We start from the raw sequence: 19,113 nt of genomic DNA, 5'->3' as shown, positions 1-19,113 counted from the left end.
CAAGGATCAGGCCTTCTGTCTCCTTCTTCAGGGTCCCATTCCTGAGCCAGAGCCAGATCTTCTCCTTATCAGCTTTTCCTTCAATTTTGTCAAGGAACTTTCCATGCAGTGTTTTGTTGTGCCAGCTGTCAGCTATAGTTTGTAGTGCAGTTTTCTTGTACTGATTCTTTGTCTGCTGTGCTTTGAGGAGGTTCTGATTTTTGACTTCAATCAAAGCAGGTTCTTCACTTTGCTTGACATCTTCTGCCAGGGCATGTTCTTCTTCTTTGACTGCTTGTTTGACTTGTAAGAGTCCTCTTCCCCCTGATCTTCTAGGCAGATATAGCCGGTCAACATCACTGCGAGGGTGCAGTGAGTGATGAATGGTCATGAGTTTTCTTGTTTTTCTGTCCAAATTGTCCAGTTCCACCTGTGTCCAGTTTATAATGCCAGCAGTATATCTTATGACAGGTATGGCCCAGGTGTTTATGGCCTTGATGGTGTTGCCTCCATTGAGCTTGCTTTTGTGAATTTTTCTGACCCTTTGTGTGTATTCTTTGCTGACCACAGTTTTCACATGTTCATGCTTGATGTTGTCCAGCTGTAATATGCCCAGATATTTATAGGCCTCTGGCTGGTGACACCTTATTGTTTGGCCATTAGGCATATTTATGCCCTCACTTTCAATGATTTTTCCCTTCTTCAATGCCACTGTCGAACATTTGTCCAAGCCAAACTCCATGCTGATATCAGTGCTAAATATTCGGACAGTGTTAGTTAGAGACTGGATTTCAGTTTCCGTTTTTCCATACAGCTTCATAATTAATTATTATTATTATTATTATTATTATTATTATTATTATTATTATTATTATTATCTTGATACATGGCCATCATCCCTGATATCACAACAGCTGAGACATCTCATTTATTTCTTATACATAAATACATTTCAGTTGGGCACCAGATCTCCCAACTGGGCTCCTCCAAACCAGGATAGTGGAAGAAAGGATCACATCAGCCCTGCGTCATACGTAACTTCCACCATTATATGTGACCTTTCAGCATTGGATCCCCCCAGCTTCCCGATTTCTGAATTCCAGATACTCAATGCGTATGTGCCTAGCCCACAATTGCATCTAATTCATTTTCCCTGTCCTTATTTATTCCCCCTCCGCTCCTCACATTTATAATTTAGAAACTAAATGCATTAAAAAATGTCAACAAAAGCTCGATCCTTTTTGGTCAGGTTTGCACCTGTACCTTTTCACAGCGTCAAAGCATTTGTGTTGACTAGCAACACCCTCAACAGCGCTTAGCTTTTTAACAAGGACTTGAAAAAGGCCACTTTCATAAAGCTATTTAAAAGTCAAGCACAAGCACTAATTGGGAGAGCAGCAGGCTCAGAGTATTGCTTCGTCACTGCTATTCCAATACCAGAACACTTCCTTACGAGACCATAACATGGAACAGCAATCCTTATTTCCCAGAACAGTAAATCAGGCAATGATCGTATAATCTCCAATGGTAACTTCTATCCTGACAAGCAGCATTGGCTGGTGTTTTCCAAGGTTCTACGAGAACAGTTTGTACACAGGAATGTCATTGTAATGAATTATTCCCGACAGAAGTGCAGTCGAGGAGAGTTAATAATCATTTCAGGATTGACTAAGTGACACGGAAACTTCAATTACAGCTCTCGCATCGTACCAAATGTGAATGGCAGCATGCTCTGTTCTGCACAGATGTTCAGGTGCTTTAGGCTAAGGCTGGAGTCGACTGACATTGATGGGTCTCTAAAAGCCTCAGTCGTAGGATAGAAAATATGAACATCAACAAAGTCCACATCTCTTTCAATAATCCCTATCTACTCAACAGTAATTATGGTAAAACATGGGATGAGATTTTTAAAAAAACGTGGAGTGGTGTCATGGGCTAAAAGGTATTGGTCAAATTTCAGTAATTAAGACTAGCTTTGCCCGGCCACACGTTGCTGTGGCTTATAGGAATCCTTTGTTGGCCAGGTGGAATAGCAGCGAATAGCCTTGCAGTCTCAAAGCCTGGCCGTTTTCTGGAGTAGCTGGAGCTTTTTGTTGTATGAACGTAGAGGCAGATAATCTGTATTTTATAGGCAGTGTGGAAGAGGCCTAACTCTGCCTGGCCCCTGGGCTGAGTGGGTTGCTAGGAGACCAAGTGGGCGGAGCTTAGCCTTCTAACTGGCAGCAATTGGAATAAAAACAATTATTCTTCTCCCTCTAATTAGGACTTTATTTTTCTTTTCTTTTTATTGTATGAACGTAGAGGCATGGATGAGGGGTTGTGCTGCCAAGTTTTGTGTTTCTGGGATATATAGTTTTGTTGTTTTGCCCTAGGCCGAAATTTCATTACCCTTTTATATATATAGATGAACACATCACCAAAGAGGTTGTTTTTCCTCCAATCATTACCCACCACAGTAAATTACATTTCATTTAAATAATGGGACCTGAAGTCGTTGAGTGCCTAGGCGCGATGGTACAATGCGCAATATATGGTGCACAACAGCAATGCGCTATACCAGGGATCCCCAAACTTTTTATTTTTATTATTTTTAAAATATATATATATTTATTGGGCTTTTAATCTTATAAAATAAAATAAGTTTACAATGAAAGAGTGAGAACATTTTGGTTGTATAGAAAGTAGGAATACAAGGGAAAAGAAAGACTAAGAGAGAGGAAGGAAAAAAAGAGAAAAAAGATATATATATTTAAAAAGGAGATTCTATCTAACAATAGTGAATTCTAAAAGAAAAAGAAGAAGAAAAAAGAAAGAATTAAAAATAAATCTATATATATAAAAGAGTGATGGCATCAGGGCAGCGGACAAAACAACAAAACTACAGGCCCCCCAACTTCGAAATTTGACAACACAACTCATCATTCACGGCTCTAGGTTGATACAACAAAAAGCAAAGAAAAATAAATTCCTAATTACAGGGAGAGGAATAATAGTTTTTATCCAATTGCTGCCAGTTTGAAGGCTAAGCTCCATCCACTTGGGCTCCTAGCAACCTACTCAGCCCAGGGGAGCAGGCAGACTTAGGCCTCACTTAGGCCTCTTCCACAGATTATCTAATTTGCACTGAATTATATGGCAGTGTAAGCCCTTCCACATCTATATAACCCATTTAGAATCTTATATTATCTGCTTTGAACTGGATTATCTTGACTCCACACTGCCATATAATCCACTTCAGTGTGCATAGTAAACATAAAGACAACCATACAACAGACATTCAATACCACCACTACCTCAACAATTTCTCACCAACACCACCAGACAACGCCACAGCAACGCGTGGCCGGGCACAGCTAGTAAAAAATAAGTTTACTTTGAGAGTCCTATAATTTAAATCCAGTCCATATATTCTCGTTTCAGTTCTACTTCCCCACTGTCTTCTTCTATTCCTTGAGATTGCATACTTTCAACAAATGAGGTCTGTCTTCATCTGTTTCAGATAATCTTTTACAAGATCCCAGTTAGTTTCTTTCTTGGGTAAGCCGTGGTTGTGCGTTAACCAATATGTAAGTCAGTCCAAACTATTTAAACAAGGCTCCCTCATACCGTTGGAGGGCCGGACCATAGTTAAAAAAACTATGAACACTGTACATATCCTATTTTGAAGTAAAAAACAAACAAAACGGGAACAAATACAGCCTCATTGTTCATAATCATAATAAAAATAATCAAGCGGGTTGGAAATGGCTTGGGCCATTTAGTCCAACCCCTTTCTGCCTTTGTGCAACAAAAGCACAAGCAAAGCACCCCTGACAGATGGCCACCCAGCCTCAATTTTGTTAATAATAAGCTGATGACCCAAAATGCAGACTGTGCAAGGAAACTGACGAAACCATTGATTATATCATCAGCTGCTGTAAGAAAATTGCACAGACAGGCTACAAACAGAGGCACAACTATGTGGCCCAAATAATTCATTGGAACTTATGCCTCAAGTCCCACCTGCCAGCAGCAAAGAACTGGTGGGATCACAAACCTGCAAAAGTATTGGAAAATGAGCAGGCAAAGATACTGTGGGACTTCCGAATCCAGACTGACAAAGTTCTGGAACACAACACACCAGACATCACAGTTGTGGAAAAGAAAAAGGTTTGGATCATTGATGTTGCCATCCCAGGTGACAGTCGCATTGATGAAAAACAGCAGGAAAAACTCAGCACATACAGTATATAAATTCTATTGCCTTACTCCAATCTTGAATATGTTAACTGCGCCTTGGCTATTGGTTGGTTGTGTATGTTTTTATTGTATTTTATATGCTGTGTTTTTATATGTTTACTTGTTCTAAATGCATTTTGATATAATATTTTACGCTGTATTTGGGCTTGGTCCCCATGAGAGCCACGCCGGGTCCCTTCGGGAAGATGGGGCAGGATACAATAATAATAATAATAATAATAATAATAATAATAATAATAATAATAATAATAACGATCTGCCAACTGCAAAAGGCCACCCTGCTGGGATCTGCGCGCATCATCCGAAAATACATCGCACAGTCCTAGACACTTGGGAAGTGTTCGACTTGTGATTTTGTGATATGAAATCCAGCATATCTGTCTTGTTTGCTGTGTCATAATAATAATAATAATAAGAAGAAGAAGAATAAGAATAAGAATACATCACATAGTCCTAGACACTTAGGAAGTGTTCGACTTGTGATTTTGTGATATGAAATCCAGCATATCTATCTTGTTTGCTGTGTCATAATAATAATAATAATAATAATAAAAATAAAAATAATAATACATCACATAGTCCTAGACACTTGGGAAGTGTTCGACTTGTGATTTTGTGATATGAAATCCAGCATATCTATCTTGTTTGCTGTGTCATAATAATAATAATAATAATAAGAAGAATAAGAATAAGAATACATCACATAGTCCTAGACACTTAGGAAGTGTTCGACTTGTGATTTTGTGATATGAAATCCAGCATATCTATCTTGTTTGCTGTGTCATAATAATAATAATAATAATAATAATAATAATAATAATAATAATAATAATAGTTGTTGTTGTTGTTGTTTTCTGCTGCCCTGGAGACTAGGGAACAATGGCTTCAAACTACAGAAAAGGAGACTCCACCTGAACATTAGGAAGAACTTCCTACCTGTGAGAGCTGTTCAGCAGTGGAACTCTCTGCCCCGGAGTGTGGTTGAGGCTCCTTCTTTGGAGGCTTTGAAACAGAGGCTGGATGGCCATCTGTCGGGGGTGCTTTTTAGGCAATTTTCCTGCTTCTTGGCAGAGGGTTGGACTGGATGACCCTCAAGGTCTCTTCCAACTCTATAATTCTAAGACGGGTATAAAGGGTCGAGAGAGTACAATGAGTACAAAAGCACCGTAATACATCAAGGGGATAGCAAATGAACTGTTATTGAATCATTTGAATTCATATTTTTCCCTGGGTCCCGAGAGAGCAGGAGACCTATTAAGGTGATTTCTGCTGCAGTAAAAGCACCCTTGATTTAATTGGAGATGTCCTTGACTGATCACATTGCCCTGAAGAGCCGGCTGCTTTGCTTTGAGTGGCCCTCTGCGAATACGCTCTGGTTCCTCGGCGGGTCTCTTTTTGGCATAATAGATTGTTCCTTTTGCCCAGTATTTGCATCACGTTTCTTTCCCTGTCGGCTTCCCCCTCCCTTCCGGAGAGAATATTCCCGTTAAGGCTTTTCACGGCTCAAGATACACCGTGTTCCAGCAAGATGATTTTGAGCCCACACAAGCCGAACATGACTTTTCCATCTTCTTCCCGGGACACTGACTTTACCACAAAAAAACTGGGAAAACATTGACTCCAGTATAAGCCGAGGGTGGTAAATTTGAGAAATAAAAATAGATACCAATAAAATTACATTAATTGAGGCATCAGTAGGTTAAATGTTTTTGAATATTTACATCAAGCTCAAATTTAAGATAAGACTGTCCAACTCTGATCAAATCATTATTCTAATCTTCTTTAATGTAAATGTGCATATGTATCCTTTTAATAATAATATAGGAATATAATACAGTAGAGTCTCACTTATCCAATATAAACGGGCCGGCAGAATGTTGGATAAGCGAATATGTTGGATAATAAGGAGGCATTAGGGAAAAGCCTATTAAACATCAAATTAGGTTATGATTTTACAAATGAAGCACCAAAACATCATGTTAGACAATAAATTTGGCAGAAAAAGTAGTTCAATACGCAGTAATGCTATGTAGTAATTACTGTATTTATGAATTTAGCACCAAAATATCACGATATATTGAAAACATTGACTACAAAAATGCGTTGGATAATCCAGAACGTTGGATAAGCGAGTGTTGGATAAGTGAGACTCTACTGTACATGTAATAATAATAATAATAATAATAATAATAATAATAATAATAATAAATACAGGAAAATAATACATGTAATAATAAATAGAGTAAAATAATAAATGCAATAATAATAATATCAGAGTGAAATAATAAATGTAATAATAATAATAATAATAATAATAATAGAGTAAAATAAATGTAATAGTAGCAACAATAATAGAGAAAAATAATAAATGTAATAATACCAATAATAATAGAGAAAAATAATAAATGTACCATATATTCTCAAGTATAAGCTGACCCAAATATAAGCCAACCAGGACCCTCACCCGAGTATAAGCCGAAGGGGGCTTTTTCAGTCTTAAAAAAAGGGCTGAAAAACTAGGCTTACACTCGAGTATATATAGTAATTTTATAGTGTTTTTTGATGGAAAAACATAGATTGGATGACTATGTCTTTTGGTGTGATTTGGTCCAGTGGTTTTGTTGTTACTCCATGGGAATTATGCACATTGCATTTTTTATATATAGATTGTCTATTTGTATTTGTTTCGACTTCCTTCTTACGACAGACCGAAAGTAAAACTATCTTGACAAAACCCACTTGGAGAAGCCTTGCGCCACTTTTCTCCAAGGTTGAGATAAAAGGATTTTCCAGACAGGCCCTATATCCCAGGATCTGATCCCAGGTTTTCTGTTTATCCCAGATTATCTGCCAGTGCGGACTCATATAATCCAGTTTCAAGCAGAAAGCCTGAGATCGGATCCTGGGATATAGAGCCCAAAGTAGATTTCTGTAACCAAGCTGGAGCCCAAACCCTGCCCAACCCTCAAACTCAGTAAAACTGAAATGGGAAAGGTTTTAACTTAGCTTGGAACTTTGTTGAAATTGCGTCTCTTTAATTTGAGGCTTTTAGCGTCTTCAAGAGAAATATCTCTCAGTATAATTAAGGTTTCAAAAGCAGCATTCTTAAAAGTGCATACCTTCTCCTACTGTAGCTTTTTAAAAAACCATTTGCTGTTCCTACACCATTTCTAGGTGAGGTTTGGGATATTCAGTAAGTTATTGATTATGGCATCCGGTGATAGAAATAAATGGATATATAACGGCAGAAGGAGCACTTAAATGCAGCGTCTTGCCACTATCGTGTTAAAGACACTCTCAGCGGTACAGAATCTCATTTGTTGTGCCAATTTCAGCAGGAGCGAGATAGGAAGAACTTTGCTTTCAGTGACGTCTATTCAATTTTCCTGGTCAGCGTGACTTGGTTTTATTTTGTTAATTTTCCCTTTTTACTTTGGAGAGCAACTGGATAAGGTGGTTATATTGAAGGAATTTAGGGTGCTTGTCTACATAGCTACACTGGCTCATAGAGGCGACTTGTATTATATATATTATTTCCATGTACAACAATCTATGGTACCTCTTGCAATTTCCCCGCTGATTTCTCTCTATTGTAGTTTCAATGTACAGTAGAGTCTCACTTATCCAACACTCGCTTATCCAACGTTCTGGATTATCCAACGCATTTTTGTAGTCAATGTTTTCAATATATTGTGATATTTTGGTGCTAAATTCATAAATACAGTAATTACTACATAGCATTAATGCGTATTGAACTACTTTTTCTGTCAAATTTGTTGTCTAACATGATGTTTTGGTGCTTAATTTGTAAAATCATAACCTAATTTGATGTTTAATAGGCTTTTCCTTAATCTCTCCTTATTATCCAACATTTTCGCTTATCCAACGTTCTGCTGGCCCGTTTATGTTGGATAAGTGAGACTCTACTGTAGTCATGAATAATGAATATTATAATAATAATAGTAATAATACAATAATATACTACAATAATAATAGAATTATATATATATATATATATACACACACACACACACACACACACATACATACATATATATATACACACACATACACTAGCTGTGCCCGGCCACGTGTTGCTGTGGCGAAGTATGGTGGTATGGGAAATAAAGTATTGAGGAATTGGTGGTAGTTAAGGTAAAAGGTAAAGGTTTTCCCCTGGCATTAAGTCCATTATAAATGGGTTATATAGCTGTGTGGAAGGGCCTTGAGTCTACACTGCCATATAATCCAGTGCAAATCAGATAATCTGTGGAAGAGGCCTAAGTGAGGCCTAACTCTGCCTATCCGCTGGGCTGAGTGGGTTGCTAGGAGACCAAGTGGGCGGAGCTTAGCCTTCTAACTGGCAGCAATTGGATAAAAACAATTCTTCCTCTCCCTCTAATTAGGACTTTATTTTTCTTTTCTCTTTGTTGTATGAACGTAGAGGCATGGATGAGGGGTTGTGCTGCCAAGTTGAGTGTTTCTGGGACGTGTAGTTTTGTTGTTTTGTCCTAGGCCGAAATTTCATTACCCTTTTATATAGATAGATGTGTGTAATGTGCATAATTCCCGTGGAGTAAACAACAAAACCACTGGACCACTTCACACCAAATTTGGCCACAAAAGACATTTAGTCATCCAATCAATCTGCTTGTGGCAGCGTGTCAGCAAAAATGGCTAGGCGTGTTAGTGCTGACACGCGTGTCATAGGTTGGCCATCACTGATGTAGGGAATCAACTCTTGTGTCGTACTTGTGACCGCCTTGCCTCAATCTGACTGGGGAAAATACGCTTTCTCCTGTCTGATTTTTGATTTTCCTTTCCATCCAGGAAGCGGAGAACACCTTACGGCTGATGCAAAATAAGCTGAAGGAGGAAGAGAAGCGCTTGCTGAAGAGTGGAAGTAAGCTTCCTTTCCCCTCTATGTTTACAGATTCAGTTCCCTCATGCTGTTTGATTGCCAGAGGCATTTCTCTTTCTGGGATCTTGTAGTTGCTTGGGTGGAAACTCAAATGCCAGGCAGAAATATATACAACTTGTTTCTCAGTAATATCGAGAAACATGCCATATTACTCCCTTTCCCCATTTCAGTAATGAGAGCACCAGGTGGAACTTCTGCCTGATTTCTGCTGAAAAAGCCTAAAGCAGGGGTCCCCAAACTTTTTAAACAGGGGCTAGTTCTCTGTCCCTCCGATGTTTGGAGGGCTGGGTTGTAGTTGCCCACTGAGCAATAATAATAATAATAATAATAATAATAATAATAATAATAATAATAATAATAATAATAATAATAATAAATTATTTGCCAATACATCATACAGCCCTAGTGTCTGCTGTGGACTCATCTTGTTGTGTTTCAAATAATAATAATGATAATAATGGTTGGAAGAGACCTTTTGGGCCATTTAGCCTGATCCCTTTCTGCCTTTGTGCACCAAAAGCACAAGCAAAGCACCCCGGACAGATGGCCACCCAGCCTCAATGTTAATAATCATAATCATAATCATAATAAAAAATAAGGTTGGAAGAGACCCCTTTGGCCATTTAGTCCAACCCCCTTCTGCCTTTGTGCACCAAAAGCACAAGCAAAGCACCCCCAACAGATGGCCTCCCATCCTCAATGTTAATAATAATAATAATAATAATAATAATAATAATAATAATAATAATAATAACAACAACAACAACAAAAAATAGGGTTGGAAGAGACCCCTTGGGCCATTTAGTCCAACCCCCTTCTGCCTTTGTGCACCAAAAGCACAAGCAAAGCACCCCCGACAGATGACTACCCAGCCTCAATGTTAATAATACTAATACTAATAATAATAATAATGGTTGGAAGAGACCTCTTGGGCCATTTAGCCCAACCCCCTTTTGCCTGTGTGTTGTGGGGGCCGGATAAATAGCTTCAATGGGCCGCATGTGGCCCGCGAGCCATAGTTTGGAGACCCCTGGCCTAAAGTGTAGAAGAGCCGTTGACAAGCTCGGCTCTTACTCAGAGCAGATAACTATGGCTTCTTTAACCTTGTGGCATCCAATCCATTAGTCTCTCTTAGAAGAATGGCACTGGGGACGTCATTTATATACGCAATACAGTTTGCAGGTGTGAAATCATTTATTTCAAGATGAATATTATTTTAGAAATTGTGGAGCAATATGGTGAAAGAAGCTTACTGGATCTATTTTGTTTTGATATGTGCTAATAACAGGTTTACTTGTGGTTTCTGTGATTCACACAAATGGGTTTGCATCTGCACTGCAGCCCTGTTTGAGAACAGTGTAGAAGCAGCTTTTTGATGGGTTCTAAGCATGCTGCATTGCAGCCAGATATTCTCGCCATTTCTAACTCTTCTGCTTCTTCTTTTGGTTTACCTGGCACAATTTATTCCAATTATCATTGAATAACTATTTTTCTATTTTTCATCACCTTATATATCAATGTCTTTTTTCATCTACTGCTGTTGATGTACTGCAAAGACTTTATCTTATGGCTGCTAAGATCTGATTAAAGAAACATACGTAATTTATTGTTAAACTCGCTTGGGGACCTGACGGTGCCCGGGTTATTAGAATAAGGCGTTGTTTGTTTTGGGATGTTAGGTAATATCACTGAAGTTTCTGCCTTTCTGCCTTTGCTGCCCGTTCTCTCCGGCTGATTTGTACATGACGTCCAGGCTAAAAGCCATGGTACAAAGAGAAAGAAGAGATGCTCACGAAAAAGGAGTTTCTTCTAAGTGATACCAGCTCTTGGCCCACACGCTTGGCTAATGATCAGAACAAAAGAGCAAGAGAAAGCCAAATGGAAATGTGTCCTGGCCAGGCTGATGCGGGGAGCCTTGTGGTCTCGCTCCTTTCCCTCGTGAAGCCTGGTCCAGCTCTTGCTCGCAGAGACATTTCTGGGAAGAGAAGAGCCAAAGAGTAATTGGTTTTGTTGCCCAGACTGCACTGCCTCACCTGTCCCTCTGATGTGGTGGAATGATAGAATAGAAATAAAGCTGTAAAAATGACCTGCATCACAACTATGTTTCCTTATTAGGCAGAAAGCATTTCTTCAAACAGACACCCACATTGAGTTTTAGGATATTGAACACCATTAGTTAAACTTTATTCCTTTGTTACTTATGTGAAACAAATAATATATCCAAAAGGTCAGAAAAATTTTGAAGAGCAAATTAAATGGTGGAAATACGATCAAGGCTACCGTGTTTCCCCGAAAATAAGACAGTGTCTTATATTAATTTTTGCTCTAGGTCTTATTTTCAGGGGATGTCTTATTTTTCCATGAAGAAGAATTCACATTTGTTGTTGAACCAAAAAATGAGCATTTATTATATACTGTACAGTAGTTGTCATCACAAACCAGCATAACCAGACAAACTGTGAATCCTATCAAGAATTTCTTGTTACTACCAATATTTCCATGTACAACACTCTATGGTACATACATTTACCAATCCCGCATGCTCTGGTGTTCTGTTTGGCAGGCATGCTTCCAAACAAAAACTTTGGTAGGCCTTATATTTAGCAATTCAGCAAAACCTCTACTAGATCTTATTTTCTGGGGATGTCTTATTTTCGGGGAAACAGGGTACCAACACCGTCATCAGACATACTGCTGGAATTGTGAACCGGAGGCCAGAAAAACAAGGCATTACTTTTCATTCAACCCTCGTACATGCCTGAAGTTGTAAACAATTTGGGCAACAATCCATTCTGCCTACAAAATCTTCTTGGGTGTTTGTGCACATTTTGATAGACCTGTGATTTGATCAAGTCTTTATCTGTGTTTCAAGATGGGCATGTAGGTCAACGGCGGCCTTTATCTGCATGAGATAAGGCTTGGAAGCTTTTCCAAAATTATGCCAAGGCTTCCTTGTGAGTCTGACCTGAATGTCAAATGAGCAGCCCCTCTGGGTTCCATCCCCTTCATCTCCTGTTGATAAATAACTGGCTGGTGTGATAAGAGCGAAGCTTTGATAAGGCCATCCTCAAGTGATCATTGCAGCGAACACATCAGAAATGTAGGTTGTGATATCTCACAGCCTCTCTCTTACTGTTAGATCTTTAACAGTAAGAGACATGGAAATGGGATTGGGGGATCTCCTTCAATGCTTCCACTTGTTTGTGCAAACATGTCAGTTTTCATCACAGTGTACAAGTGAGTCTGCCGCAGTTTGGCTTTATTCTTGTCCCAGTTTAAAGGTCAAGGAAGTCTTATTTTTGGGGAAACAGGGTGTGTGTGTGTGTGTGTGTATGTATGTATGTATGTGTGTGTGTGTGTGTATATATACACACACACACACACACACACACACACACACACACACTAGCTGTGCCCGGCCACGGGTTGCTGTGGCGAAGTATGGTGGTATGGGAAATAAAGTATTGAGGAATTGTATATTGTATATTGATAATCTTATATTATCTGCTTAGAACTGGATTAGATGAGGCCCCTTCTTCACAGCTGTATAAAATGGCAGTGTGGAGTCAAGATAATCCAGTGCAAAGCAGATAATATAAGACTATAAATGGGTTATATAGCTGTGTGGAAGGGCCTTGAGTCTACACTGCCATATAATCCAGTTAAAATCAGATAATCTCTATTTTATAGGCAGTAGGGAAGAGGCCTAAGTGAGGCCTAAATCTGCCTGTCCCCTAACTGAACCCTGGCTGTCCCTTGGCTGAGTTGGTTGCTAGGAGACCAAGTGGGCAGAGATTAGCCCTCTAAACTGGCAGCAATTGGATAAAAACAATTATTGCTCTCCCTATAATTAGGACTTTATTTTTCTTTTCTTTTTGTTGTATCAACCTAGAGGCATGGATGATGGGTTGTGTTGTCAAATTTCGAGGTTGGGGGGCCTATAGTTTTGTTGTTTTGTGGGTCGCCGTGATGCCATCACTCATTTATATATATAGATATATATATATGAAAATCTATACCAAACACAGCTACAGAATTGACATATGGTGATAATAGATCAAAACCAATACTTTGGACTTATGTTATGGCTTCTTCTGTGCCTGTCAGTCACAATCATTCATTGAAATGAATGAATACAAAGAGGGCTAATAGCCTGATCATGTCTCACTTGTGGACGTTAACCGTTGTGGGTGTTCTTGCTTTTATTTAGGTAATGATGACTCAGACATTGAGATCCACGAGGATGATGGATCTGACAGTGACATTGAAGACAGGCAACTAATGAAGCAGCATACCGCCATGGAGATGCTCATGCAAGGTACCTTTGCTTGCTTTTGCTAATTCTCTGCAAATTGCCGGGCACACCGTGTCTCCGGTACATGCCATACAATCTGTCAAAAAAAGCTCCAAGTTGTATTTCGCAAGCTGTCTATCCCAGACTGCCGTATCTTCCTGACTCTGAGATCTAGAATCATGCTTTTTGCAAAATGAAAATGCAGATGGTTAGGATATTGGATTGTTTGAATAATAATAAAAAGATTCAGTCCTTAGAGACGTTTCCAGTATACGCAATCTATTTATTTATTTACAGTATTTATATTCCGTTCTTCTCACCCCGAAGGGGACTCAGGGCGGATCACAGTACACATAAAGGCAAACATTCAATGCCTTTTAACATAGAACAAAGACAAGACAAACATAGGCTCTGAGCGGGCCTCGAACTCATGACCTCCTGGTCAGAGTGATTCATTGCAGTGATTCATTGCAGCTGCTCTCCAGCCTGTGCCACAGCCCGAGTCTATCTTTGTATCCCATATTTTGGAGCCCAAGGTTAGAACTGTATTGGTGTGGTGTGCTAGTCTACATCTATGCTGTAAACACGCATTGCTTCCGGGTTAGAAGCTCTGCTTTGATCCTTGCATTTTAGTTAACAGTTGCTGTTTTGTCTTTAGACAAAGTTCAATGTTTATTTGAATAGGGGATGACTAAACTCCTACTCTCTCATCTGGCAAAATATGAGAACTATGCATCAGCTTCCTTGCACTTTCTGCATTTTGGGTCATCAGCTGATTTTTCAATATTGGCCTTAGTTGCCTTTGTCCTGTTGTCTTGCTCCTGGGCTTCAAGGATCAGGCCTTCTGTCTCCTTCTTCAGGGTCCCATTCGTGAGCCAGAGCCAGGTCTTCTCCTTTTCAGCTTTTCCTTCAATTTTGTCAAGGAACTTTCCATGCAGTGTTTTGTTGTGCCAGCTCTCAGCTCTAGTTTGTAGTGCAGTCTTCTTGTACTGATTCTTTGTCTGCTGTGCTTTGAGAAGTTTCTGATTTTTGACCTCAATCAAAGCAGGTTCTTCACTTTGCTTTACATATTCTGCCAGGGCATGTTCTTCTTCTTTGACTGCTTGTTTGTGCCCCCTTGTTGTGGGGGGGGGGGGGGGGGGGCTTAACTGTTCCAAGGATGCTGAGAGCTGTGCTGGTGGTAGTGTAACCAGTAAGGTGGCCTTCTGCAGCTGGCAGGTGGCAATTTTGTCAGCGCCGATTGTGTTTAAGTGCAGGCCAAGGCCTTTAGGCACTGCACCTATATTATTATTATTATTATTATTATTATTATTATTATTATTATTATTATTATTATTGCCTCCAACAGACAAGAGATCTTTCTCTCACCCTGGGCATTATTCCACAGATATATAAACCCCACTTGCCTAGTTTCCAACAGACCTCACAACCTCTGAGAATGCCTGCCATAGATGTGGGCAAAACGTCAGGAGAGAATGCTTCTAGAACATGGCCATACAGCCTGGAAAACCCACAGCAACCCAGCGATTCCAGCCATGGAAGCCTTCGACAACCCAAAGGCTACCATATTCCTCATAGCCCTGTGAACTCCAGATTAGCCGTACCATGAAGGACTCTTCCTGAGATCTCTCTAAAGGAGAAGAGCAACTAGCCCTTCTGATTAAGCGAAAGAATGATTACCGTATATACTCGAATATAAGCCGACCCGAATATAAGCCGAGTCACCTAATTTTACCACACAAAAAAACTGGAAAAACATTGACTCCAGTATAAGCCGAGGGTGGTAAATTCCAGAAATAAAAATAGATACCAATAAAATAACATTAATTGAGGCATCAGTAGGTTAAATGTTTTTGAATATTTACATAAGGCTCAAATTCAAGATAAGACTGTCCAACTCTGATCAAATCATTATTCTCATCTTCTTCAATGTAAATGTGCTTATGTATCCTTTTAATAATAATAGAGTAAAATAATACATGTAATAATAATAATAATAATAATAATAATAATAATAATAATAATAAATAATACAGGAAAATAATACAAGTAATAATAAATAGAGTAAAATAATAAATGCAATAATAATAATAACAATATCAGAGTGAAATAATAAATGTAATAATAATAATAATAATAGAGTAAAATAAATGTAATAGTAGCAATGTAATAGTAGTGCTTAATTTGTAAAATCATATCCTATTTTGATCTTTAATAGCCTTTTCCTTAATCTCTCCTTATTATCCAACATATTCACTTATCCAACATTCTGCTGGCCCATTTATGTTGGATGAGTGAGACTCTACTGTAATAATCATAGAGTAAAATAATAAATATAATAAAGACAATAATAGAGAAAAATAATAAGTGTAATAGTAACAATAATAATAGAGTAAAATAATGAATGTAATAATAATAATAATAATACATAGAGTAAATTAGTAATAACAATAATAATAGAGAAAAAAAATAAATAAATGACGTATATACTCGAGTATAAGCCGATCCAAATATAAGCTGACCAGGACCCTCACTCGGGTATAAGCCGAGTGGGGCTTTTTCAGGGCTAAAAGAGGACTGAAAAACTCGGCTTATACTTGAGAATATACAGCACTTGCATTATAGTAGCAACAATAATAGAGAAAAATAATAAATGTAATAATACCAATAATAATATAGAAAAATAATAAATGTACCATATATTCTCGAGTATAAGCTGACCCAAATATAAGCCAACCAGGACCCTCACCCGAGTATAAGCCGAGGGGGGCTTTTTCAGTCTTAAAAAAGGGCTGAAAAACTAGGCTTATACTTGAGTATATACAGTAATTAAATATAGTTTTTAGAGCAGCCAGATTTGATAAGCTTCCTGGGGAGATCTAATAGTAGTTTGTGTGCTTCAGTTATTGGAAGTTTTCCTTCTCTTCCTGACCCCATGTTCGGATTTCTTGGGCATCTACAATTTCTTCATACTGAAGGGAAAGCGTGCTAGAAATGGAAGAGGAGACGAGGCACAGAATACATAGGCGCAGATGGTACATCCATCCCTCTTTTGCCTCCTTGCTTTGCTTTTATTGGGACCGGAGTTCAGCTGGAACAGAGTTCAGCGCTTGCCTTTGCTGGTCGCACAGCAAAGCATCAAAGCCAGCGTCTCCCTTGAGGGGAGAAGTACATTCTCCCAATGGCTTAAAGAGAACTCCGCAGGGTTTCCCATTAGAAAGGCCACCACAGCAAGGGGTTGACAAATGGTGACTTTTGAATGCTGCTTTGGTCTCCTGCGAAACTGTCAAAATTCCCTTTAATGGTACTGCAGAAACTAGTGTCGAGTCATCCCTCTGGGGCTGCTCCACAGCTGGACCTCTTTTCCATCTATGTGCAAGCTTTCCTACAATTTCAGAGTACAGTAGAGTCTCACTTATCCAAGCTAAACGGGCCGGCAGAAGCTTGGATAAGCGAATATCTTGGATAATAAGGAGGGATTAAGGAAAAGCCTATTAAACATCAAATTAGGTTATGATTTGACAAATTAAGCCCCAAAACTTCATGTTATACAACAAATTTGACAGAAAAAGTAGTCCAATACGCAGTAATGTTATGTTGTAATTACTGTATTTACAAATTTAGCACCAAAATATCACGATATATTGAAAACGTTGACTACAAAAATGGCTTGGATTATCCAGAGGCTTGGATAAGCAAGGCTTGGATAATAATAATAATAATAATAATAATAATAATAATAATAATAATAATAATAATAATAATTTTATTCTTATATCCCGCCCCATCTCCCCGGAGGGACTCGGGGCGGCTTACATGGGGCCATGCCCAGACACGACAGCACAAATCAGATAAAACATTAAACTGAGCAGTAAAACTTCAACATGATTAGTGAGACTCTACTGTACCAGCAAGTGAATTTAGGTTTCATTTTGTTTCAATACAAATTAAAAAGTTTTATCAGCCCCTTTTCCTTCTGCCTGCCTGCATTGGTGTCGCAGCTATCAAATTGGGCTTTTTTCTCAAAGTTTGCTCTAATGAGAAAATATTTTAGTTTCACTGCCCACGATGAGTAGTTTGAAGAATTTAGTCTCTCTAGTGGCAAACTACCACTTCCACTTAGAGACATGTTTTCCAATCTTTCTTTCAACAAACACAACACTTGACAGTCTTTAGGAGTTCTGGGTTTTAGAGTCCTTCAGGTTCTCCTAGACAACAGGACTGGTGCTGGTTCTGGTTCTGGTGGTCCTGGGCCCATAACCCATGTCGCAACTATCAAATTGGGGTTCCAAACATTCAACCCCTTCTGCGGAAGTTGCACCCTTCGTCCAAGGAGAAAACCCCAAAACAAACACTTATCCATTTTCACATAAGAAATGACCTAAATAATATAAAACTCTGACAATTGGCACCCCTCCTTTCACTGCCACTCTGCTATTCCCTGTTCTCACTTCTGTAGTTGGCCACTGTGAGCATTTTCGGTAATTTTCTGCCACTTGAATGGTCTTCTCGGGACTTACCGTATATACTCGAAGATAAGCCGAGTTTTTCAGCCCTTTTTTTGAGCTGAAAAAGCCTCCCTCGGCTTATAATGGGGTCAAGGCCGGGCAACAGAACCATTGCTTGCAATATATGATATATTTCTTTCTTACCCTCCCTTATCAGTGTGTTTTCTTTTGCAAAGCCTCCCTCGCTCTTAGCCAAGGGAATGTTTTGAAAAGGGAAAAATGCCCTTGCAAGTCAGGAAGAAGAAAAATATATATCCATTAATCTTATAAAAGCATTTTCCCCTGAAATACTTGTTAAACTCTCCTACAGATATATAGGCATTAGCCCCCTGCATGCATTTGCAATCCCTATGTACTTATATATCTCTATCTATCTATATACATTATTTTTATATATGAATTTAACCTCATATGTTTGCAAGCCTCTGCAAATTCTATATAGATATAATTATCTATATAAAGAGAGACATCTGAATAGATATGAATATATTCTTACCTACCTATATATAGGGCTTGCAAATATTACAGGAAGGAAGTGAACACACAAATATATATAGACATAGAGTCTCGCTTATCCAACATAAACGGGCCGGCAAAACGTTGGATAAGCGAATATGTCCATTATAAATGGGTTATATAGCTGTGTGGAAGGGCCTTGAGTCTACACTGCCATATAATCCAGTTAAAATCAGATAATCTGTATTTTATAGGCAGTGTGGAAGTGAGGCCTAACTCTGCCTGTCCCCTGGGCTGAGTGGGTTGCTAGGAGACCAAGTGGGCAGAGCTTAGCCTTCGAACTGGCAGCAATTGGATAAAAACAATTATTCCTCTCCCTCTAATGAGGACTTTATTTTTCTTTTCTTTTTGTTGTATGAACGTAGAGGCATGGATGAGGGGTTGTGCTGCCAAGTTTAGTGTTTCTGGGATGTGTAGTTTTGTTGTTTTGTCCTAGGCCGAAATTTCATTACCCTTTTATATATATAGATATTGCAAGCAATGGCCTCCAGGTTCTGTTGCCCGGCCTTGACCTTGACCCCATTATAAGCCGAGGGAGGCTTTTTCAGCTCAAAAAAATGGCTGAAAAACTCGGCTTACCTTCAGTATTTTTATCAGCCTGAAATTTCTGTCAACCTGACATCAACTTTAGAAGCAGATTGTTAGAGGAGTAAAAA

At 38.8% G+C, this 19,113-nt stretch overlaps 1 protein-coding gene across 2 annotated transcripts in view; it reads left to right on the top strand.

Moving 5' to 3' along the window:
- The window catches only part of cluap1 (clusterin associated protein 1), a 79,738-nt gene that overhangs the window by 52,177 nt on the left and 8,448 nt on the right, over positions 1–19,113 (top strand). For both annotated transcript variants that reach the window (XM_062964284.1, XM_062964285.1), the window contains exons 9-10: positions 9,049–9,121; positions 13,350–13,457. In XM_062964284.1, the coding sequence (XP_062820354.1) occupies positions 9,049–9,121; positions 13,350–13,457 (181 nt within the window). The remainder of the gene's footprint in view (positions 1–9,048; positions 9,122–13,349; positions 13,458–19,113) is intronic.

Source organism: Anolis carolinensis, unplaced genomic scaffold (genome assembly GCF_035594765.1).
Source record: "Anolis carolinensis isolate JA03-04 unplaced genomic scaffold, rAnoCar3.1.pri scaffold_13, whole genome shotgun sequence".
In the NCBI taxonomy this organism is placed as follows: domain Eukaryota; kingdom Metazoa; phylum Chordata; class Lepidosauria; order Squamata; family Dactyloidae; genus Anolis; species Anolis carolinensis.
Note: the sequence above shows the minus strand (reverse complement) of the source record. Positions and strands in the feature narration are given on the sequence as shown.